This window comes from Monodelphis domestica, chromosome 7 (assembly GCF_027887165.1).
Source record: "Monodelphis domestica isolate mMonDom1 chromosome 7, mMonDom1.pri, whole genome shotgun sequence".
In the NCBI taxonomy this organism is placed as follows: domain Eukaryota; kingdom Metazoa; phylum Chordata; class Mammalia; order Didelphimorphia; family Didelphidae; genus Monodelphis; species Monodelphis domestica.
Window position 1 is genome coordinate 210,498,808 of NC_077233.1, and position 25,423 is coordinate 210,524,230.

General features: G+C 44.2%; 1 protein-coding gene across 1 annotated transcript in view; it reads right to left on the bottom strand.

The window, feature by feature from the left end:
* LOC100015891 (myosin-16) overlaps positions 1–22,366 on the bottom strand; it is an 86,670-nt gene extending 64,304 nt beyond the window's left edge. The window contains exons 1-11 of the mRNA XM_001369832.4: positions 22,122–22,366; positions 18,440–18,583; positions 14,921–15,077; positions 14,320–14,347; positions 13,016–13,112; positions 12,296–12,388; positions 10,512–10,575; positions 7,370–7,468; positions 5,113–5,216; positions 1,604–1,742; positions 869–1,137 (exon numbers count right to left, since the gene is read on the bottom strand). Coding sequence (XP_001369869.2) covers positions 869–1,137; positions 1,604–1,742; positions 5,113–5,216; positions 7,370–7,468; positions 10,512–10,575; positions 12,296–12,388; positions 13,016–13,112; positions 14,320–14,347; positions 14,921–15,077; positions 18,440–18,583; positions 22,122–22,331 — 1,404 coding nt within the window. The 5' untranslated portion in view covers positions 22,332–22,366. The remainder of the gene's footprint in view (positions 1–868; positions 1,138–1,603; positions 1,743–5,112; positions 5,217–7,369; positions 7,469–10,511; positions 10,576–12,295; positions 12,389–13,015; positions 13,113–14,319; positions 14,348–14,920; positions 15,078–18,439; positions 18,584–22,121) is intronic.
* Positions 22,367–25,423: the final 3,057 nt, after the last annotated feature.

Here is a 25,423-nt window from a genome sequence, read left to right on the forward strand (position 1 = left end):
ATGATGTGGAAGATACATCTAGATTTGTGAAAGCACTTAGCACATGGAGACAGCAAGGTACTTCAGTGGATTGAGAGCTAGACCAAAATATGGGAGGTCCTGGTTCAAATCTGGCCTTAGCCACTTTCTAGCAAGTCACTTAACCCCCATTGCCCAGCCCTTATCACTCTTCTACTCAGAATCAATATATGGAAGGTTAGGAGTTAAAAAAAACAAACCCTTTTTAAAAGTCATTTAGCATAGCATCTATCACATAGTAGGCACTATGAAAATGATAGTTACTATTTTTATTGTGTTATTATTATTTTTTAAAATTAATTATCACATTGGCCTCATAGTACCGGTGTTATAATGAGAGGAGGTGGGCCTGGGTGACTTTGTTTCTTTACCCAGTTCCATTTGTTCCCTCCAATCCATTCCCCACCTCAATGATCATGACCCAGCTGAGGAAGAGCAAGGGAGAGGCTCATGGGTACTCTCAATCTCATGGCCCAGGTTCTAAGGCAAGAACAAACCCAATGTGGCTCCTGGCTCTGGGGCCAAGGTCAAAACCAGGAGAAACCCAAGAGAAGGGGGTCCCAGCCCGCTCCAGGAGGTGGAAGAGGAAGAGCAGGAGGAGGAGGAGGAGAAAGAGGAGGAGGAGGAGAAGGAAGAGGAAGAACAGGAGGAGGAAGAGGAAGAGCAGGAGGAGGAGGAAAAAGAGGAGGAGGAGGAGGAGAAGGAAGAGGAAGAACAGGAGGAGGAGGAGGAAGAGGAGAAGGAGGAGGAAAAGAAAGAGGAGGAAGATGAAGAGCAGGAGAAGGAGGAGGAGGAAGAGGAGGAGGAAGAGGAAGAAGAGGAAGAGGAGGAGGAGGGTTCAGAAGCATGCCTCAAAGATCTCGAAGCCTGCAATGTCCAGCACTCCAATGAAGAACTGCCTCTGCATCTTAGTATCCAGGGTTTTGTTGATCCTGACTACAAGCCACTTGAACATCTTGTCATAGATGGCTTTGCCTAGGGCTCCAATGGAGTTGTTACACTGGTCCATGTTCTGGCCCTTCTGTACAAATTCATTGCCCACTTTGACTCGCGGCCTGGTGATGCCCTTCTGCAGCTCCCCAGAGTTGAGACCCATGAGGTGGGCGACTTTGTCAGCCACTATAGAAGGTAGAAAGGAAAAGACAAGGATCATGCGGTGCCTCTGTGTCATGGTTGGTACAATATTATTCTCATCAAAGGCTGCTACATGATCTAAGTGGATAAGGAGGAGTCAGGAAGAGCTGAGGTCAAATCTGGCCTCAGACAAGTGTTCCTAGCCGTGGGACCCTGGCCGAGTCACTTCACCCCCATGGCCCAGCCCTTACTTGGGAACAAGTAGTGATTCTGAGATGGAAAGTAAAGGTTTAAAAACAAAGAAAGGAAGAAATAACTGGGATTGTGCTTTTGCTTTTTCTTGTAAACCCATCGTTTAGCCTGATATCTAATGCAGAGTAACCATAAGACCCACTCATTGCTCATTGCATCTTGTAAATGGTGGTCACGGTGATGGCCATCCAACCCATGGATGCCTGTTACCTTCATGGATTTGCTTCTGGCTGCTCATGGTGTTGGCCAAACAACTTACCCTCCGTGGTGTCCACTTCTGCCTGCTCCTCTCTTGGTTTTTGCTTGAATTTCATGTTTCCGAAGTGCATGATGCCCCCAGTCAGCTTGTAAACACCAATCTTCTCCTCTGCGGAGAAGCCTAGGACGTCAAAAGCAACCTGGAGAGCAGCACGGAAGAGACACTCAGCAAAAGGCATGATGAAAGCCTGGGGACTCATCCCATGCCACCAAGGGGGGAGACCTGCATATACGTACATATACATATATATACGTACACATATTTGTGTGGGGAGGCATGCACACATCTATACACATATGCATGCATAGAGAGAGAGACATACACATATGTATGGATATCTATAGATATAGATAGATGGAGATATAGTGGTAGATAGTGGTTGAGTCGTATCTGACTCTTTGTGACCCATTTTTGGTCTTTCTTGGCAGAGATATTGAAGTAGTTTGCCATTTCCTTCTCTAGCTCACAAGGTTAAGTGATTTGCCCAAGGTCACACAGCTGGTAAGTCTCTGAATCTGGATTGGAGCTCAGGTTTTCCTGATGCCAGCTCTAGCCCTCTATCCATTGGACCACCTAGCTGCATGCATACATGCATCTTTACATATATGTATGCATACATATATCTATAGACATAGATAGATATAGCTATACAACCATATATACACTGTGTATATTCCTTGCAGGTCAACAAGTTACTAAAATCCAGACTGGTGCCATTTGCACATTCTCAAGGAAATGTCTCTCATCTTCAAACAATGACCCTCCAATCAGAACCTTTCACAGCATTCTTTGAAAGGTCTTATTTTGAGACAGCAGATGTCTCAGAGGATTGAGAGCCAGACCTGGAGACAGGAGGTCCTGGGTTCAAATCTCACTTCAGATATTCCTTAGTTGTATGAGCCTGGGCAAGTCACCTAACCACCCAATGCTTAGCCCTTACTGCTCATTTACCTTGAAACCAATATTTAGTATCACTTTTTAAATAAACCCTTACCTTCTGTCTTAGAATTAATACTATGTATTGGTTCCAGGGCAGAAGAGTGGTAAGGGCTAGGCAATGGAGGTTAAGTGACTTGCCCAGGGTCACACAGCCAAGAATTCAAATTTGAATCCAGGACCTTCCATTTGAGGATCAGTTTTAAGATGAAAGGTAAGGAGTTTTTTAAAAAAGAAAACTAAAGGAAAAAAAGAAAAGAAAGATGTTTCCCATTGCATATACAGTCAGACTCAGTTGCTCTATTGTTTCCTCTTGCTGAGCTAATTTTCCCCCTCTTCCCTTTTTATTGTTACATGGCATAGCTTTGGGGGCTTGGGGGGTGGGGAGGATATTTAGAAATGAAAGGGATGAAGCACAAAGGTATCTATACAAATTAAACTTTGAAAAGAAAAGTAGATTTTCCTAGCCCAAATCACTAACTAGGAGAAGGCAGGACCCCAAGTCTCAAGCTCATTCAAGATAACGGTCCACATTCACCTTAAACAACATTGATCAGAATTCGTTTCCAGTTTGGAGCTTGGTGAAATAACAATATCTATAATTTCCTGACTGCAGAACGCCCCGGGGATTTTCTAATTTAAACTTTGGGGAGGAAAAATCTCGATCAATATTTTCCCAAGTCTTGGATTATTGAGCGGGTGTCTGTTTAAATAGATGGATCTTCTGAGGAAATCAATTTCTTATGAGGGAACAATCTGTGCCCTAAGTTAACACCCTGCTCACCAGTTCATTAAGACTGTTTACTCTACAGTAGGAACTAGATTGTCTGTAGCTTGAGAGTAACAAGCACTTACCCTAAGCTAACACAATTTCCTTGTTGCCAGGATATTTAGCTGTTTGCCTGGTCATTGCAGCAGGCCTGGACTTAGGGGAGAGCATCCTGGTGAGCCAGCCACTCTTCCCCATCCCGTAAGATGACAGCCTCTTCTGGCTCAAGGGCACACACTCTCTATACTTTGCCAGGCTAGCTCCCTCAAGACAGCCACCATATTAGTCCTTGGGTTTCTTCTCTCTTCCAGGCTAACCATCCCCAGTTCCTTTATCTGACTCTTACTCTTCTTTTTAAATGAACACGTAATTAATATATAATAATGGGCAGCTAGGTGGCATAGTGGCTAGAATGCCAAGCCTGAAGTCAGGAACACTCAGTTTCCTGCGTCCAAATCTAGCCTCAGACACTCCCTATATGACCCTGGGCAAGTCACTTAAACTCTGTCTGCCTCAATTTCCTCAACTGTAAAACTGGAAGGATAATAAAAGCACCTCTTTTCACAGGACTGTTGTGAGGATCCAAGGAGATAATCTTTGTAAAGTGGCTGGCACAGAGGAGGCATTTGTTTTCTTTCCTTCCTTTCCTTTTACAAATGAGGAAACAGGCTAAGAGACTTCCCCAAGCTCTTCCAGCTAGGAAACATCTGAGGCAGAATCTGAGTTTGGGACTTTCTGACTCCACGTCCAGTGCTTTATCCACAGCCTTTAGTCTTTTCATCCTCTTAGTGACTGTCTTCCAGACTCATTCCAGCTTGTTGATATTCTTCCTAAAGTTGATGGGTCTGAATCTAACACTGCCTCTATGGTTTGCCCAGGGTAGGCTAGAGCAGGACTGTCGGCACCCCAGTCCCCTATGCAGCGACCCTAAATCAGTCTCTCTAATTTCCACCAGCAGGCCATCAACAACGGACAGATGTCCCACATCAGGAGTTGTGCCCAGTGGCCCGGCTCTGGGGTACATCCTGGCATCCTTGTCTGGACAGTTACTGGGCAGAAGCAGTCTGACCTATTTCAAATGGCATGTTTTATTCAATCAGCTGGGATGATAAAATGATGCTTTAGGGGGAATCCTTTGGCCAGCTTGTGAACTATAGGAGATGATATTGAGCAAAAGGGGGCCAGGGCCAGCTTTGCACAGGTCCATTTAGCCCCAGGGTGTGGGACTGATTAGTTATTGAAAACCCCCTACCAGCCAGACACTGGGAAAACTGGAGCCTGGCATTGCCTTATTGCTAGCATTGGAAAAAATCTTCCTATTTACGATCAGACCCAGTTAACATCTTGGTGAATTTTGCCAGTCTGCTCTTTTAAATGTTTCTTTTAAAATATTTGTTACAGGGTCAGCTAGGTGGCTCAGTAGTTAGAGAGTCAACCCAGAGATGGGAGGTCCTGGGTTCAAATGTGTCCTCAGACACTTCCCAGCTGTATGACCCTGGGCAAGTCACTTAACCCCCATTGGCTAGCCCTTACTGCTCTTCTGCCTTGGAACCAATATAAAGTATTGATTCTAAGGAAGAAGGTGAGAGTTTGTTGTTTTTTTTTAAAGGATCTTAGAGGTCTTCTAGTCCAACCTCCTCATTTGACATTTAAGGTGCCAAGAAGTTAAATGATTTCCCCAAAAGCTACACAGGAAGTGGCAGAACTAAGATTTGCACCTCCTTGTCTTCTCACTCCAAATCTTTGCCCAGCCCCATGCTGTGCCTATCTTCCTTGGTGCCAATTGCCGCCCTTTCCCACTCACGTCTGTGATCTGTAACTCTTCCCCGTCATCCATGTTATCGACGACAGTGACCCCCTGGCTGATCCAGTGATATTCCTTGGGATTAGACACCAGGAGCAAACTCTCTGTAGAAAAAGAAAAATCAAGAGAACTCCATGATGACTGATAACCAGTGGAAGCAAACCAATGGAAGCCAAGCAGAGGCTGGAGGGCTGAATACCATTGGACCGCATTGTGCTGGCTTTCTTTTCTTTTTTTTTTAATGCTTCCAGCACTTAGTATATTTCTTTTTTTTTAATTTTATAATATTTTATTTGATCGTTTCCAAGTATTATTCATTAAAGACAAAAATCATTTTCTTTTCCTCCCCCCCACCCCCCGTAGCCGACGCATGATTCCACTGGGTATTACATGTGTTCTTGATTCGAACCCATTGCCATGTTGTTAATATTTGCATTAGGGTTTCCTTTAGAGTCTCTCCTCTGTCATGTCCCCTCAACCGCTGTAGTCAGGCAGTTGCTTTTCCTCGGTGTTTCTACTCCCACCGTTTATCCTCTGCTTATGAGTGGTGTTTTTTCTGCTGGATTCCTGCAGATTGTTTGTGCTGGCTTTCTAAAGAACCCTTAGACTTTTCAGGGATCTCTGGTGAAAATTCAGGAGACGTTTCCTCTAGTATTTGACTAAAGAGCATATCACATTTTCACCTCCAAATCGCCAAAAAACTCTAAGACCTCAGTGGTTGAAGGGGTCAGTGGTGTGGTATGTGTGAGCAGGACCAGTGGGTTCATTGAGTAAGAGCTGGAAGGGACCTTAGACACAGATTATCTAGGCTAACCCTGTAATCTGGCAGATGAAGAAAGAAAGGGCAAGAGATGGTAAGTGACTTGAGCAAGGTCACCCGAGGCAGTAAATGGCAGAAGTGGGGTTGGAACTCAGGTCCCTGTGATTCTGGGTCTGAAACTTTTCACAGCACCATTTTGTCCCTTCTGCTGTCCTGCACTGGATTCCTTTCTCAAATTCTGAGCCCACTATTTCTGCTCAAATAGTCTTATTCCAAGAATGTGACTGATGTGGGCTGAAATGTCCCACAAGCCCTGCCAAGTAGCTGTAACACAATCAAAAGAACATGGAAACAATAACTAGTTGATTAGCACGGGGCCACCTTTCAGATAAGACATATGAGTTGCTTAGATTTACAATTATGAGAAAACTCATTACATCCAAAGGGGTTCAGTTTCCCATTCACATAGAAATAGGTTCAAACAATGCCCAATTTCTACAATCCTTGTTTTACTTAGAACCGGTGCAGAGAGCAAAATCTCACCAAAAAGTTGTCCCGAGGTGTTCAACATGTCATTAGCATTCTATTTACATGGTAGTTTGCTCCCCCTGAGTGGGCAAACAGAGTGAATCATGGGTAAAGCCACACAGATCAAAGTGAACCATGGGTAAGTGACATCAATTCCTTGGGCACAACAGGGCAATAACTGCCCAAACAAATGATCTCTTCCTTAGTAACTAATCAAGATAAAAGCATTCTTAAGAAGCCCTCTATGGCTTCCTTACTTACTCACATGCCTCGCTTCCTACCTTTTTTACCCACTTTCCTTCCTTACACCTTACTAGCTAACTCTCTATAGCCTCTCTGTTACTATACTGTCTTATAATAAAGCTTGTTCCCTTCATGTGGAGTCAGCTTGACCTGTCAAATTCTTTGGATGAGACCCTAATCTCACCAGGCCCATATCAATTCTAAATGATTTGAGAGACTACGGAGGTATAGACAAGGCCAGCTTGGCATGATGAAGGAAGGGTGGGAGATCCATTCATATTGAAAGCAATGGAGAAGGGCAACTAGATGTCTCATTGGTTAGAGGGCCAGGCCTAGAGATGAGAGGTTAAAATCTGGTCTCAGACATTTCCTAGCTGGTGTCCAGGGTGTGACCCTGGGCAAGTCACTTAAGACCAATTAATTGCCTAGTCCTTATTGCTCTTCTGCCTTGGAATCAATACACAGGAGGTTGGTGAGGGGAGAGGAGATAAAGAGAGGGGGGGGGAAGGAAGGAAGGAAGGAAGGAAGGAAGGAAGGAAGGAAGGAAGGAAGGAAGGAAGGAAGGAAGGAAGGAAGGAAGGAAGGAAGGAAGGAAGGAAGGAAGGAAGGAAGGAAGGAAGGAAGGAAGGAAGGAAGGAAGGAAGGAAGGAAGGAAGGAAGGAAGGAAGGAAGGAAGGAAGGAAGGAAGGAAGGAAGGAAGGAAAAGAAATATAGACAGTTCTTTACCAAGAAGTTCAGGCTTCTTGTTAGAGAGGATCTGGTAGAAGATATGGTAGCCTCTCTCAGCTGCTTGCTGGGAAATGACTCGAGATTTCTCTAAGAGATCTTTAAAAAAAAGCACAGACACCAATCAATACATTCCTTGTCCTATTCATATTCCTAATGCAAAAGAAAATGAAAGCACTTGGGGGAACAATACATGCATAACACAATTGGAAATTGTGGGATGCTCCCCCCTTTCCTTATCAGCCCCATCCCAGGTCTTTCTCCAGGAACAACACTCCTCTCTCTCCCTCTCCTCTCTGGTTCGGGTTCCCAGGAGACTTTGTAGCCCAGGTCTGGCACCAACAACTCCTCAGTGCTCTCCCAAGCCTCCGCCTACTCCTTTCTGTTATGAAGCAGGCACTAGGGCATCCCATGACCAGCTGTCATCATTAGCCATGAGGTTAAATGTGGAGGAAGGGCCTTATATACTCTCATCATGAGTCTCTAACCACTAGTGCTCATTCTTTGATAGCACATGCTCACTCCCTTTTGGCCACTTCATTCCAGTGAGTTGAACCCCAGGTTCCGGTGTGCACCCACCTTTCTTGGTCCCCCTGGCTTGTCCCTTTACTCTCATTCTTTTCAGCACTACCTTCCCCTTCTTCCTAACATCCCAGTCCCACTCCAGAGCTGCCCATCCCTCCCTCTGTTCCCTTTGGATCACCTGCTCCAGACTTAACAATCCTTTCAATTTAAGCTTCTTTCTCTCTCACTCCTTCCATCTTCTGTCATTCAATGATACCTGGCTCCCTCCTGATGCTGCTGCTTCCCTTCACAAGCCATACCTTCTCTCATTACCTCTCTCCCTCTACTCACTGGTTGCTGTGAGGAAGTAAAAAATATTCCCCATTGTCACTTCTAGACTCTCCCTCTCCTACCATCACTCAATTTCTTCTCCTTTGAACTTTGTGCTATAATATAGCACGGTGGAGGCAGCTAGGTGGCTCAGTAGATAGAGCACCACATCTAGAGATGGGAGATCTTCAGTTCAAATCTGGCCTCAGACATTTCCTAGCTGTGTGACCCTGGGCAAGTCACTTAATTCCCATTGCCTAGTCCTTACAGTTTTTCTGCCTTGGAAGCAATACTTAGTATCAGTTCTAGAACAGAAAGTAAACATTTAAAAAAAACCATCTAGCACCATATCTTGGTGTTCATTATTCTCTATTAACAATTTACCCATTGGGGCAGCTAGGTGGCTCAGTGGATTGATTGCCAGGCCTGTAATTGGGAGGAACTGGGTTCAAATTTAGCCTCAGACACTACCTAGTTGTGAGACCCTGGGCAAGTCACTTAAGCCCCATTGCCTTAGATTTTACTGTTCTTCTGTCCTGGAACCAATATATAGTATTGATCCTAAGACAGAAGGTAAGAGTTTTTAATGAATAATTTTTAAAAAAATGTGCCCCTAAGACATTCTCCTTCCTTCCTCAATGAGTTCAAAGTTTGGCTTGTACTCTTCCTCCATCCCCTAATTTCTGCTCTCCTACTAAAAGACTTTAGCATCCATATTAATGCTCCCTCAAATAACTTAACTTTCCAGGTCTTCTATCTATTCAGTTCCCATGATCTCCTCCACTCCACCTTAATAAAACACACCCTTGATTGTGTTGCCACTCAAAAGTATCCCACTTCCATGTACATGAACTCTAACATTTCTTTATCTGAGCAAAAAATTTTCGCCATTCTACTTCTCTTGTCTCTTTGTTCTTTAGCCTCATTCTGATCTTTATTGCCTCCACCTCTCAGTTCTTCCCCAGACCATCATCTTTACATCGACTATATTCTTTTCCCTCCCTTATCTCAACTTTCTTGGTTAACTAATTCAACTCTAATGATTTTGGACTCTCAAATCCCTTGCTTCCTGGTTCTACTTTGTCAAACCCTGAATTATTCTGGCTATCCATTCCTTTCACTCCTTATTCATGTGTCCTTGAATGGAGGTAGAGGAAATCATGATGTCATGCTGATAAATAGCTTGATTGGATCAACAACAAAATTAGTAGTTTATTGCTTTGAACTGGGCCCTCACTACTGTACAGTAATCCCTCTGGGATTCCCTACCATCTACTAGTATATAACTTGTATGTACACAGTTGTCTCCCTCATTAGAATGGAATCTCCTTGAGGAAAGGGGCTATTTTTGCCTCTCTTTGCATCAGTAGCACTTAGTGCAGTGCTTGGTCTTATCAATCCATTTGGGGTTTCTTTGGCCACTGGAGTGGTTTGCCATTTCCTTCAACTCATTTTACCCGTAAGGAAACAGATGAAACAGTATCATACATACAGTTAGTGTCTGAAGTCAGATCTGAACTCAAGAATATGAGTCTTCTGATTCCAAGCCCTATTTACTGTACAACTTAGCTGCCCACTAGGCACACAGAGAATGTTTATTAATGTTTGTCAATTGACTGAATGGCATTTAAAAAAATCTTTACCTTCTGTCTTAGTGCCTTATTTAGGGTCCCACAGCTAGGAAGTATCTGAGGCCAGATTTAAATCTAGAACCTCCCATCCTGAGGTCTGGTTCTATATCCACTGAGCCACCGAGCTGCCCCTGACTGATTGACCTTTACAGACTCACAGACTTAGAGAGTTAGATGGAGGCTGAGCTTCCCACTGTTTCAATCCATATCCAAAAAAGAAGACCCACTCTAACACGTTGGTTGGTCCAGAGGGCATCCATTCTTTGCTTGAAACTGTCTAATGAGAGAAAGCCAATTCTTTGTAGAGCAACCCATTCCATTTTGGAATAGCTCTGGAGTTTGTCTCGTTGTAATTTCCCCCCATTGCTTCTGGCCCTGGGCCCTGGCCCCAAAGGGAAGAAGTCTAATCCCCCTTTCCACAAGAAGACAGCCTTCCTCATCCTTGAAGACAACGAGCATTGCCTGAGTCTTGGTTTCTGGCTAAACATCCCCATTTCCTTCCTCCCATCCCCTTATGGCGGGTGGTTCATTGAATGATGGACTCAAGGTCCTTGATCCTTCTGGTTGTCCTTCTCTGGATGCCCTCCAGGGCAACAATGTCTTTCCCCAAAGGCCATGCCAGTAGACTCCAGTCCCAGAAAAAGCCTCCCTAGCGCTGCAAGCTAGTTACCACTTACAGCTCTCAATATCAGCCCCAGCCAGTTTGCCAGTGGTGCCAAAGTGGATTCGGATAAACTTGCCCTGAGAAACAAGAAGAAGAAGATGGAAGTGTCTGTGAGGGAAGGAAGGGCACACTCAGGTTGTTAGAAAAGTGAATCAGGTTTGGTCTCACCCCACGACTAGCCACTCCCCCTGAAATTCCACATGAGTTACATGTGGGTGCCTTCAGGCCAGATCTGGTTCTCCGTTGAACTGGAATGCTGAACTGCAGGTTTTTCATGCAAATTGGTGGGAAAAGGCCAAGTTTCCAGGATTAAATCCATACCCGATTGCCCTCTGAACTATTCCAGAGGACGATTAGGGAACCTGCACTTTTTTTTTTTGCCATTTCAGGGATGAGGGAGAAGGAGCCCCCCAAGAGCCCTTTTATTTATACAGAACTTGAGGTTTCTCCCTGAGAAAGCTAGTAGACATATTATCATCCCCATTTTAAGGACAAGAAAACTGTGGCTGGAAGAGTTAAGTGAAAGGACAAAGGGTTAAACAGCCAGGAAATAAGTGTCAGAGTCAGGCCATGGAGTCACTTGGAATCCTTGGAACACCACTATGGTACATTTACTGCCATGCCATGTTGCAGTCTCGAGGAAGCAAAAATGGCTTGTCCTGCTTAGGAATTTGGGCGGCCTCCTCTAGGAAGGTCATCCAGCCCTGTCTACACGTCACAGAATTATAGGAACTCTGAGAGATCCTATCATCTCTCTTCCTGCCTTTAGGCCACACTGTACCTAGCTGAACCTAAAGAGGGGGATACTTCATTCTTTAACATCTCTCAGAAAGCACATTCCACCATGGTTCTTGATTATCTATTCTAGCTCATTTATGGAGTTGTCTGTACTGGCTCTGGGCTGTACTGGTTTGGGGAGCTCCAGGTGTAGAGCTTCCTTCCACCAAAGCAGAGAGCACCTCATCTGTAACTCACAGGCTCACTGAGCTACCTGAGGCACAGAGAGGCTCTGTGTTTTCATCAGAGGTTCTCTAAATACTAGCCCTTATGGCCATTGGCTCCTCCACTAAGATTCGAAGTCAGCCCTTGAGATGGCCAAAGGCCAGTGCTGACCTATGGGGCCTGTGATATCGAAATCATTTTTTTTTTCACGTTCAGTTAAAAAAGCCTGTAGCAAGTTCTCCACGTCCTTGTAAGACGAATTATACTGAAAAAATATGTCTCCCATCTTTTTTGTTACTAGAAAGGGATCTTGTTCATATGTGGGGATATTTTGTGTAAATTCTTTTATTTCTTGGGGAGTAAACGGTATCCTGTGTCTTAAAGTTACCACATCCCCATTCCTTCCTATTTCAGGTACTTCTCTTAGAGGAAACAGGCCTCTAGTTGAATTTTGTACCTGTGGGTCAGTTTGACAAGGACAGGTTTCTCTAGGAGGACAAGATCTCCTTTGCGTTGGAATTTGGTTTTCTGTAAGAGAGGGAACATGAGAAACTGGGATTGCAGGGGAAGGGTTTTGGGGATTAAATTCAATTAAAATTTGCACTACACGAGAGAAGCAGTCTGTTAACTGAGCTATAGGGAAGTTGTTTTCCATCTCTATTTTAGGGAAGGAAATTTCCTCATTCAAAGGTTCTGAAACAGGTCTGTTTCTGGTAGGGTGGATGTTTGCCAATTGATCCTGTAAGAAACATTTTAGATCTTCTAATTGGGCTTGCATTTTATCCTCAATTTTTTGAGTGCTATGCCAAGCAAGATGGAGATTCCAAAACTCATAGGCCACTGTAAGGTACTCACAAATCGAGAGGAATTGTTGTTCCTGGTGGTTTTGGCATTCCCAAAGGCTTCCAGCACAGGGTTAGCCTGGATGATTTGATCCTCCAGGGATCCCTACCCAGGAAAAACAAAACCAGAAAGCAGACCCGTCAGGTGTCTGCCATCCTGGGAGTCAGAAACTGTGATTCTTCCTACCAGGCTGAGTTAGCGGGACACTGAGCCCATCTGCCTGCTGCAGAGGCCACAGGTGTAGGGAGGAAGTGCTGCTTCCCATCTCTGGAAACCCTCCTTCATATTTAATAACTATTTGAAATATTTCCTTTTGCTCAAAGTACACTCTAAAAATCCTGAAAATAACTTCCCTGCCATGAAACAAATGTTCTCCCTCTTTTTGGCTGTTTCTATATCAATCCCAGGTACCCCCAAGCTCTGAAAGATTTCTTTGCATTTTTGGTTCCCACTGACAATAGAAAGAAGTAGGTCTTAACACTGGGGAACTTCTCCCCTGGGCTCCTGAGGGAGCCTGGCAAGATGGACTCTCTCTGGCTATTTGTTTACTTTTTAAAACTATTTCATCAATTTAACTTCCTCTTCCCCAAAGCACAACTGATTTTGGAGTATAAAATCACAGTCTAGGGCAGGTTAAAGAATATGGGGTGGGGAGGTGGGGGGACAAATGTAGCCTTCAAGGGCAAATAAATCCTGCCCTCTTCTTCCTTCCACCCATTTGGAAAGTCATACCTTGCCATCTGAAGACTGTTTGCCCGTGCCTCCGATGTTGGCAAAGTACTGAATGACCTTCTTGGTATTTTCAGTCTTGCCAGCACCAGATTCTCCACTAGGGATTGAAAAAGGAAAAAGCGGCTCATGAAGAACTAAGAGGCAGAAAACAGCATGCACAGTAACAATGGCAACCAGAATTCAAGCCAGGAATGGCCATCCTTAGTGGTATGTCTGTCCTTAGTAGAAAGTAAGTTCCATTAGGGCAGGGGACTAGTCATTTAAAAAAAAACACCTTATCTTTCGTCTTAGAATCAATACTAAGTACCAATGACAAGACCAAAGAGTGGTAAGGGCCAGGCAATGGGGGTTAATTGACTTGCCCAGGTCACACAGCTAGGAAGTATATCTGTGATCAGATCTGAACTCAAGACTTCCTCCCTCCAGATCTGACTCTATCCACTGAGCCACCTAGATGTCCCTAAGAGGAATTTTGTGTCACTGGATGGACTTCCCAACTTAATGAGACTGCCCATTCATTTAGTATTTGCATATACCCAGCACCCATCATGGTACCTCACTTATTTTAATTTTACCTGCAAATTACATCAGTGGGAAGCAAATCTCTCCACTGACAGATTTCAATAATTATTCTGAAACTTTGAAGTTTTTGAGAATTGCAAAGAAATATAGATGGATAGTTGATTTGTGTGTTCCAGAGCCAGGGGGCATCTGGTGGATAGAGCCCTGGACCTGGAGACAAAAGATATGAGTTCAAATTTGGCCTCAGACACTTAATATTTGTGTGACACTCAGCAAGTCTCTGAACCGTGTTTGCCTCAGTTTCTTCTTCTGTAAAATGAAGAAGAAAGTGGCAGATCAGTCTAGTATCTTTGGTAAGAAAACCCTAGACGGGGCTGTGAAGAGTCTGACTAATTAAAAATGGCTCAACCACCACCACAAAATCTAGAAGTAGATCCTGAAACCAGATCTTTCGGGCTCCAAGGTCAGCTCTCTAGCTACTGTGTCTTATTTGTAACAGCATTTAATACGTCTTTTTCCAGTTGGATCAGATCAGATCCTTCTATCCACAGTCACGGTCAGCCCCTCTGACGATAGGTGACTCAGGAAGAATCACTCACTACATCCCATCAGTTAAAGAGACTTTGACTTGAGGTATTTGCTACAGTTAAACCTATTTGTAGCCTGCAAAGTTACTTACAAAGCACTGGCAATTAATTATAATTATATGAATGTCTAATTATATGTATAAGAGACCAACATAATTATATGTGTATAGACCAAAAGACAGAAGGAATACTTACGTGATTAGCATAGACTGATTTTCCCGATCTGTAGGAAAGGAAAAAAAAAGACACAATTAGCAAACATCTTTACTTTCCCAGTTTAGCTATTCAGGCTTCGACTACCACCAAACCCAATTATCCATCTGAGTCACCATTCTGCCTCTGGTTAATGGCACCAGCCATGGCGAGTGGCCTCAGGCACAGAATAGTTTTTATCTATAAGACTGAGATGCACAGAATTTCAGAGCTGGAAAATCTGAGCACCCAGAAGGTCGTCTGGTCCAGTGCCCTGCCCAATGTATGCATCTCCTCCATGGCTGCCCCGATTGTTTGAAGATGTCCAATGATGACCACTTGTGGGTCCACTTGTGACCCACCAGGAAGGCATCTGTTCCATTTCCAGACCATTTTAACCCTGAGGAAGTAAGGCAGCTCCATGGATGGAGTGCCAACTCTGGAGTCAGGAAGAGCTGAGGTGAAGTCCAAGGCGATGGCCATGTTTAGAGGCTGGACTCCCAAGCCTTTCTTACTCCAAGGATGCTCTGACACACACTATTCCATCCTTCCTCAGGCTCTCCATGGCCCCGATGGGACGTTCTCTTCCTTAGGCAACACTCACCCATGAGCATGTCATGGTAGGCGTTGTCAGAGATGGAGAAGAGGTGAGGAGGCATCTCTGTCCGTTTCTTGCCCTTGTACATATTGGCCACACGGGCTCCATAGATGGGAAGCCACCTGTAGGGGTTGACTGTCACACAGAACAGACCGGAGTAAGTCTGAAAGAGAGAGAAATACACGATATGCAAAAAGAAGGAGAGAATATCAGCCTGCCCTTCCAGGAGCCTCTCGTAAATTGCAAATGCAATCTCCTGGGCCACTTTGTTGACCTTCTCTCTGCGCCTCCTTCTATTAATCACACAAGAGCACATTCTACCAGAAAGAACGGAAAAAAAAAAGAGTTTTCCTTCTTGGGGCCAAATTGGTATCTATGACTTTGCTGTTATTTAAGTAAATGCAACTTTTTTTTTTTACTCTTTCAGGAGAGGTACCAGCCTCTCTGTTCAGCCTGTGGACAGGTGTGCCAGGCTGTCATGGCTACCCATTAGGGAAGAGCCAGTCTGCTCATCCCTCTCCAGGTGCGGAAGGTAAACCCCATTTCAGTCGTTAGGATGACAGATTTAAACATAGAACCTTCCAAATCATCTGGCCCAGGGGGCAGCTACGAGGCATGCACCAGGCCTGGAATACGGAGGACCTGGATTCAAATCTGACCTCAGACCCTTCCTAGCTGTGTGACCCTTTGTTTGTCCAGCCCTTTCCTTTCTGTCTCGGGGTTGCTACTAGGACAGAAGGTAGGGCTTTATTGTTGTTTTTATTCAACCCTTATCTTCTCTCTTAGTAAGGTTCCAAGACAGAAGAGCTGCAAAGGCTAGGCTATCTGGGTAAGTGATTTGCCCAGGATCCTGCAGCTACAAAGTGGCTGAGGCCAGATTTGAACCCAAGTCCTTTGACTCCCAAACCAACACTTTCCCACTATATCTGGCAGCCTCAGGCACAGAATGGGCCATATAAAATCTTTAAAAAGTTTCTATTATCCTGCAAAACACATTTGCGTATCGATCATTGATGTCAGAGCACACTCCTACAAAACCCAAACTCTGAAACAAAACCCTAAATACACTGATGGGAAAGAGAGTGTGCTTTGGTCCACGTCCATCCAACTTCAACAGTTCTTCCTCTGGATGTACAAAGTCTTAGATGTGAGGACTGGCCGACACTTTAAAGATGATGGAGTTTAATCCCTTCCCTTACAGATGAGGTAGCTGAGGTCCAGAGAGAGAAAGGAACCTGCCCATAGCAAGGTGACAGAGTCAAGACTGGAACCCAGACCCTCTGATTCCCTGGTCCGTGTTCTTCCTACCACAACCCAGAAGCCTATTCATGCACATCACTCCTCTGATGGATGGATAAACAGCCCAGGTCAAGCAACAGATTGCCCATTCTCTGCTGCCATTAATTAGCAGTGTTGTTCAATTGTGTCTGATTTTTCATGATGCCTTTTGGGGCAGAGATACTAGAGGGGTTTGCCATTTCCTTCTCTGGCTCATTTTACAGATGAGGAAACTGAGGCAAACAGGATTAAATGACTTGCCCAAGGTCACACAGCTAGGAAGCGTCTAAGGTCAGATTTGAACTCAGTAAAGCAAACCTTTCTGATTCCAGGCCCAGTATTCTATCCAATGAGCCACCTAGCTATCCTAAAGGCAAAGGTGGTACTTGGCTGGATTTGAATTCCGGTCTTCTTGACTCCAGGCCCAGTGTTCCATCCACCGAGCCACCTAGCTGCTACTAAGGGGCAGCTGCAGTGGAAAAGGCACAGGATTTGGAGTCAGAGGACCTGGGTTTAAAAATGATAATTGCACTAAAACCCATCTGTATGATCTTGGGAAAGTGACCGATTTGTTGGGCATCCGCCTCCTCCTCTACCAAATGAGAGCATTAGATGAGATGGCCTCTGAGATTGCTTTCAGCTTTAAATCCATCCTCTTCTGTGTCTTTCTTCAAGAAATGCAATGACATCAGTTTTAGTAGCTTTCCATAATTGAGCTGAATTTATTCTAATAGCTGTTATTTATAAAGCACTTTACTTGTATTATTTCATTCAGTCTTTATCATAACCAAATGGAGGTTGCACATGTACCCATTTTTTTAAGCCCTTATCTTCCATCTTGGATCTTGGCTCCAAGACAGAAGAGTGGTAAGAGCTAGGTAATGGGGGTTAAGTGACTTGTCCAGGGTCACACAGCTGGGAAGTGTCTGAGGCCAGATTTGAATCTCCCATCTCTAGGCCTGACTCTCCATCCACTGAGCTATCCAGCTGCTCCCTAATGTACCCATTTTACAGATGATAAAATGGAGTTTCAGAACATCCAAAGGGCTTATCTGTGATCACATAGCTAGTGGATGTCTGAACTCAAGATCTGAACCCAGGTCTCTCTTGTCTCAAATCCAGCACTCACCAGGCTCCCTCCCTCTCAATGAGGACATAAATGGGATCCTAGAGACCTTGAGGCCAAAGGGAGAGATTCCTTGTGACCCTCACTTAGAAATAATGATATAGGTGGCAAGATGGGAGGAGTGAGCTTTCTCTATCATAAGGCCATAGGAAAAAAAACTGAAAAAAATATGCTTCACTTTGGGGTGAAGTGGTACTTATTAATCATAATAATAGTGACACCTCACTTTTCTATAGTTCTTTAAGGCTTGCATGGGGCAGCTGGTGGTTCAGTGGGTTGATAGCAAGACCTAGAGTTGGAAGGCCCTGGGATCAAATCTGGCCTCAGATACTTTCCAGCTGTGTGACCCTGGGCAAGTCACTTGACCCCCATTGCCTAGCCCTTACCACTCTTCTGCCTTGGAGCCAATACACAGTAGTGATCCCAAGACAGAAGGTGAGGGTTTTAAAAAAAAGACTTGCAAAACATGGGTCAGTTAGGTAGCACCAGGCCTGGAGATGGCAGGTCTTGGGGTCAAATATGACCTCAGACACTTCCTAGCTGTGTGGCCCTGGACAAGTCACTTAAACCCAATTGCATAGCTCTTGCTTCAAAGGATTAAAAAAAAAAAAGACTTGCAAAACACTTTCTTCAGAAAAATCCTGTGATGTAAAACCCAGTGGAATTGCTTGTTGGCTATGGGAGAGGGGAGGGAGGAGGGGAGGGAAAGAGCATGAATCATGTAACCGTGGGAAAATATTCTAAATTAATTAATTAAATAAAAAATGTCAAATCAAAAAGAAAAATCCTGTGAGGTCAACACAGCAACTATTGGCCTCCTTATACAAATGAGTGAGTTGAAGTTCTACTTGTCCTTGGTCACATAGCTAGTAATTATCTGAGGTGGGATTTGAACCTGGGTCTCTTGATGCTGAAGCCAGCCTTCTATTCACACTTGGTCTTTCCTGTCTGCTGATTAAGGGAGCAATGCCATGATTTCCAAGCTGACTTTCCAGCTGACTACCAGTTCCCTCCCAACTGAACCAAGATGGCGGCCATTGAATACAGGATGACTTCCATTATCAGAAAGGTCTCCATCTTGTACTGGGTGACCAGGCTACCTCTTCCACATTTCCACTTACATAAATTCTCATGTTGGTATAACGCTGGCGGAGGTTGTCCAGGACGCTGGCCTCATTCAGAAAGGTCATGTCGGCCATGTCGCTGGCCTGGTAGAACTTGGGTGGATTCATCTGCTGGACGTCATCTTTCTTCATGGTGACCGTCTGCAGGATTAAAAAACCATCAGCATGTTCACTGTTCAGAGAAATATGATCATCCAAAACCATGCCGTCTTCCAATCTGACCTCAGACACTTCCCAGCTGGGTGACCCTGGACAAGTCACTTCACCCCCATGTCCGAACCCATACCACTCTTCTGCCTTGGAACCCATGCACAGTACTGATTCTAAAAAGGGAAGGCAATGGTTTAAAAGGGAAGAGGGGGCAGTGGGTTGAGAGCTGGGTCTAGAGATGGGAGGTTTCTAAGTTCAAATCTGACCTCAAACACTTCCTAGCTGTGTGACCCTGGGCAAGTCACTTGACTCCCATTGCCTAGCCCTTACCACTCTTCTGCCTTGGAGCCAATACACAGTATTGATTCAAAGACGGAAGGTGAGGGTTTAATAAAACAAAAAGAAAAGCCAGCCCTGGTGCCCCTTCTGACTGACCACCCAACCCTCTTCCCACACTTCTCCTTCAGCCAGCGTCAGTCTGGCAGCTCTAAAGGAAGCAAAAATAGCGATTGCTCTTTGGTAGACTTGGCTCCAGAGAGGCTGTTGGCCAAGAAGACAGGGCTGTTGGCCACTTGCCTAGAGGGGGCAGGGATGGGCCAGGAAGGGTGGCTACAGCACAGTACAGCAATCTGCTCCCATTCCATTTTTCCTCTCTAAAGACACCCCCAGGCTCCCTAGCCCAGCTAGAAAAAACAAAGTCTTTTTGAGCGTGAAAGCCAAAAATACGGCTACCCTTGAGTTCAAGGTCCGACAATCACCTCTGGATATTTCTGGACTTCTGGAGTTCATCCAGATTCCAGTAAAAGTAGGAGACAGCATTGTGCGGAATAAAAAGGACTGGGGCTCGAGTTCAGGACCTAGCTCTGTTCCTCGTATTAGGTGAGTCCAAGCCTCAATTTCCTCTTCCACAAAATGGGAATAATAATTATACTAAAGGAAATTTAGATTTGAAAGGGATCTCTGAAATCATCTCATCCAACCCTCTCATTTTACAGATAAAGAAACTGAGGCTCAGCAAGGTTATATAAGTGACCCAACATCACACAGGAGATAAAAGGTAGAGCAAGATTTGAAACTGGGTCTTTGAAAAGGCAGGGCAACTAGGTGCTGTAGTGAATAGAGAACTGATCCTGGAATCAAAAAGATATATCTTTGGGAGTTCATATCCAGCCTCACATGCTAGCAGGGCAAACCTGGGCAAGTCATTTAATCCTGTTTGCCTCAGTTTCCTCATCTGTAAAGTCAACTGGAAAAGGAAATAGTAAACCGCTCCATTATCTTTGCCAAGAAAACTTTAAATGGGGTCACAAAGAGTTGGATATGACTGAAATGACTGAACTTCAAGAAATTTTGAGAGGTCTTATTATCATTGTTGTTCAGTTGCGTCTGACTCTCTATGACTCTATTTAGAGTTTTCTTGGCAGAGGTAATGGGGTACTGTGTGACCCTGGGCAAGTCACTTAACTCCCACTGCCTAGCCATTACCATTCTTTTGCCTTAGAACCAATATACAATATTGATTCTAAGAAGGAAGGTGAGGATTTTTTTTTTAAGATACTAGTTTGCCATTTTCTTCTCCGATGGATTAAGGCAAACAGAGGTTAAATGACTTACTCAGGGTCATGCGTGTCTAAGGCTACATTTGAACCTGGGTCTTCCCAGTGACCCACCTAGCTGCCTAGCCTTAGCTTAATGGCTGGTTAGGTCAAGTCTATACACATACATCTCTTTAAATCCATGTGCATCACTTGTGTATTCCAGATGCTGGAAATCCAATCCAAGGCAGTGCTTAACTTCACCATTTTGCCTTTAGCCACACATGGACCCCAGAGGGGTTCCAGTGAACAAAGTGGCTCTATAATCCCCTGCCTTTCCAGAAAATGCATTTCTCCTGAGCACAGAACTAGACTTTCATGTTCAGTAACCTCATTAAGCCCCGTGCCTTGTTCCCTACGGCTTCCTCTATCTTCTCTGCACAGAAGGTGGGGAGGAGGGCACAGCTGGGTGGCTTCTGGATGTCCCTTATTAGCCGGCTTAGCCAAGGAAGTGGGCAGCCCATGAAGAAGCTTCCTGGGATAATGAACAAAGCTGATAAACTCACTTGCCAGCTGAAAACACTGTCCTTCCTAATAATGGGTCAGTCTTCTTGGGCACTCTTCTCCTCTCCCCCTACCTAGTTTCATGGGGTGATCTCACCAGCTCCTGTGCATTCAACTATTGTCTCCACGTTGATGATCCTCACATGCATAGTCTAGCCCTCATTTCCCTCCTGACCGCCATCTTGAGCTACACATTTGGTGTCTCCAACTGGATGTCTTGTAGGACTTGTGAGTCCAAAACTGAACTCATCTTCATTCTCCCCAAACTCTCCCCCTTCTTAACTTCTTACTACTATGGAAGGTGCCTCCTTCCTCCCATTTACTCAGGCTCACAACTTCAGGGTCATCCAGGACTCCTGACTTTCTTTCACCCCCCATATTCACTCTCTGGCTAAAGTGTTGATTTTATGACACATGTAAAGCCCAGTGGAATTGCTCGTTGGCTACGGTTGGGGGGTGAGAAGAGGGGAGGGAAAGAACATGATTCATGTAACCATGGAAAAATATTCTAAATTAATTAATTAAAAAAATAAAATTTTAAAAATAAAAATAAAGTGTTGATTTTACCTTTGTAATCTCTTTTATTCTTAAAACTCTTACCTTCCCTCTTCGAATCAATACTGTGTGTTGGTTCCAAGGCAGAAGAGTGGTCAGGACTGGGCAATGGGGGTCAAGTGACTTGTCCAGGATCACCCAGCTAGGAAGTATCTGAATTCAAACCTGAATCCAAGACCTCCCATCTCTGGGCCTGACTCTCCATCCACTGAGCCACAGCAGCTGCCCCTTCCTCTTTTTTTTTTTTTAACTCTTACCTTCAAAGATCTGCAGGAACTGATGCAGAGTGAAAGGAGCCGAATGGGAGAACACTGTACACAGTAAGAGTAGTATGATATGATGATTATCTGGGAGAACTTGGCTACTCTCAGCAAGGCCATGATCTGGGACAATCCTGAAGGATTTACGACAGGGAATGCCATCTTCCTCCAGAGAAGGAACTGTTGGAGTCATCTTTCACAGCAGTGCATTTTTGGTTTTATTTTTGGGGTTTAGGTTATATATGACTTGGCTCTTGCAACAATACGGAAGTGTGTTTTGCTTGGCAATAAAAAATAAAATTAAAAAACTGCTTACTTTCCATCTTAGAATCAATCCTGTGTATTGGTTCTAAAGCAGAAGGGCTAGGCAATGGGGGTTAAGTGACTTGCCCAAGGTCACACAGCTAGATTTGCTCCCAGGACTTTCCATCTCTAGACTTGGCTCTCAACCCACAGAGGCACCAAATTGCCCTCCTGGTCACTCCTTAAGCCCCAGTTTCCTCATCTAGAAAAAGGCAGCATCTCTTTTCCCTTTCTGCTCAAAATCTGTCTTCCTCTGATTATCTCTATGTCTCGGCAATGCAGGTTCACTCTGGAGGATGTTTCTCTGCCTACCTGGTTGGTGATAGTTTTGATGGTGACTTGGTCGCCCTGCTCAGACTGGATCTCGCCAGCAATGAAGCCCTCCTTTTCGTCCTTCACCCAGCACGATCTCTTGATGTCATAAGGCTTGTTCATAGCTTCGATCCTCTCCTTCTCGGGAGGTGCCAGGAACGGCATGGGGTCCACATCGTCCCCACACTCGCCTTTGTACCCGCCGGGCATCTTGCTTTAATTGAGGAAGGAACCAAAAGGGAATAGGGAGCAGAGCCTGGACTTCCCTTGGAACTGTGGGAGGTAGGAGAAAAGAAGGGCGCTCATGATTTCACCACAAGAGAGAGTAAGCTCCTCCGAGAACTGGATTTGTTGTTTCTCTCTAGACTCTAGAAAGTTTCCCTGGCTGTTCCCCAGGCCTGGAATGCTCTCCCTCCTCCACTCTGGTTACTGGCCTTCCTAGCTTCTTCTTTTTTAACCATTGTCTTCTTTCTTAGAATCAATATTATGCGTTGTTTCCAAAGCAAAAGAGCAGTGAGGATTAGGTAGTGGGGGTTAAGTGACTTGCCCAGGGTCACACAACTAGAAAGTGTCTGAGGCCACATTTGGAACCCAAGATCTCCCGTCTCTAAGCCTGGCTCTCAATCCACTGAGTCACCCAACTGCCCCAAGGTAAGAGTTTTTACGTGCTATTTTTGAAATGGCTACGGAAAGGTGAGCTATTATTATAATTAGTATGGAAAGTGGAAAATATTCTTCTCCAATGACTCTGACTCACTTTGCCAGAAGGAGTTTACTCGAGCCCAAGGATCTTGCTTCATCCTCTAAATAGACAGCTATAGATAGAGGGTCTTCTAACTTTAACCTCCCTCAGGGGCATCTCCATTTCTCTACTTTGCCCTTGTGATCCCCTTGCCTTCCTGGGGTATGTTATAATCTCTTTGGCCCTTTGGTCTCAGAAGAAGCCAAGCTCTTCCCAATGGAGTGGAATCATGGCAAGGGACATATAGAGTTTCACAGAAAATTGACCTGGAAGAGACCCCAGAAATCATCTAGTCTAACCCCCTTAATCTGTAAAGGAAGAAGATGAGGCCCAGTTTAGGGGAAAGGATTTGTCCAAAATCACACTGGAAGTTTGTGACAGAGCCAGAATTTGAACCCAGGTCCCCCTTGTTCCCCGAACATTGGCACATGAAGCAGTTGTCTGTTTTTGTGTTTGTTTTCATTTTTATCATCTTCGTTTGTAGATTCAGATGGAATGCTATGCAATTTATTGGCTCAAAACCAAATGAAACCAAAAATGCATGAATTTCTCTTTGCAAAATCAGAAATTTACTAATCAAAGGCCATCTTATTTTTGAGTTATCAAACCAGTACATAGAGTACTTACAGATGTATATATGTGTATATGCACACACATGTAGGCACATATATATACACATAAGATGTATATGATATACTATGGGTAATCTTGGAACCACAATATCAAGTAAGTTTTACCCATGGTACCTTATTACACACACCATATTCACCTCTTCCTCTCCTCCTTCTCCCTTGCCTCTCTCTCCCAGAGCATTTTCTGTCTTCCTGCTCCCCCTCTTTTGCCCATTTCCCCATTATTCATTTCTCTCCAGCATATGGCCAAGATTTCCAGAGACAGCCACGGGCGCCATCTTTGTTATAAATGGGTAGACTCTGCTAATGGCTTCTTCTGATGCAACAGCACCTCTAATCTCATTATAACTGACACGTTGCAACAATAATCTCTGCATTTCCAAGTATTAGCAATACTTCATATGTCTATAGTGATTTATGGCTACAAACATCTTATAGATAATCTCATCGTATCCTCATAACAACAGTGGGAAGTAAATCTTAAACAAGCATCACTGTACCCATTTACAAAGGAGAAATCTGAGGCTGGGGGAAGGCTTCCATCACATTATCATACATTAAAACTGGAGCAAGAGAGGTCTTTTTTTTTTTTAACCCTTACCTTCCATCATAGAATCAATACTATATATTAGTTCCAAACCAGAAGATCAGTGAGGACTGGGCAATGGGGTTAAGTGACTTACTCAGGGTCACACAGCTAGAAAATGTCTGAGATTATATTTGAACCCAAAGTCCTCCTATCTCTATGCCTGGCTCTCCATCCACTGAGCCACCCAGCTGCCTCCAGGAGGAGAGGTCTTAAAGGGAAACTGAAAGCCAAAGAAGTAAAAAGTGACTTCCCAAGGTCATGGTGCTAAAAAATAGCAGAAGCAGACCTGGAACCAAGGACTTCATATTGTAGACACTCCATCACACTGTCTCAGCTAGATTTCCCAAGTCCCAGACAAGGTTTTTTAGAACAACATTCCAGGAAAACAAAAGAATTTGGGACTGTCCCTTCAAACTTGTGGTAGCAAAGGTATAATTGCATAGTATAAAGGCTATGGGGCAGCTAGGTGTTTCAGTGGATAGAGAGTCAGGCATAGAGATATGAGGTCCTAGGTTCAAATCTTACCTCAGACATTTCCTAGCTGTGTGACCCTCAGCAAGTCATTTAACCCCCATTGCTTAGACCTTACTGCTTTTCTGGTTTGGAACCAATATATCATATTGATTCTAAGATGGAAGGGGAAGGAAGGAAGGAAGGAAGGAAGGAAGGAAGGAAGGAAGGAAGGAAGGAAGGAAGGAAGGAAGGAAGGAAGGAAGGAAGGAAGGAAGGAAGGAAGGAAGGAAGGAAGGAAGGAAGGAAGGAAGGAAGGAAGGAAGGAAGGAAGGAAGGAAGGAAGGAAGGAAGGAAGGAAGGAAGAAAGAAAGAAAGAAAGAAAGAAAGAAAGAAAGAAAGAAAGAAAGAAAGAAAGAAAGAAGGAAAGAAGGAAAGAAGGAAGGAAGGAAAGGAGGAAAGGAGGAAAGGAGGAAAGGAAGAAAGGAAGAAAGGAAGAAAGGAAGAAAGGAAGAAAGGAAGAAAGGAAGAAAGGAAGAAAGGAAGAAAGGAAGAAAGAAAGAAAGAAAGAAAGAAAGAAAGAAAGAAAGAAAGAAAGAAAGAAAGAAAGAAAGAAAGAAAGAAAGAAAGAAAGAAAGAAAGAAGGAAAGAAGGAAAGAAGGAAGGAAGGAAGGAAGGAAGAAAGAAAGGAAGAAAGAAAGAAAGGAAGGAAGGAAGGAAGGAAGGAAGGAAGGAAGGAAGGAAGGAAGGAAGGAAGGAAGAAAGAAAGAAAGAAAGAAAGAAAGAAAGAAAGAAAGAAAGAAAGAAAGAAAGAAAGAAAGAAAGAAAGAAAGAAAGAAAGAAAGAAAGAAAGAAAGATTCCACCTTAGAGTCAAAAAGGACCTGAGTT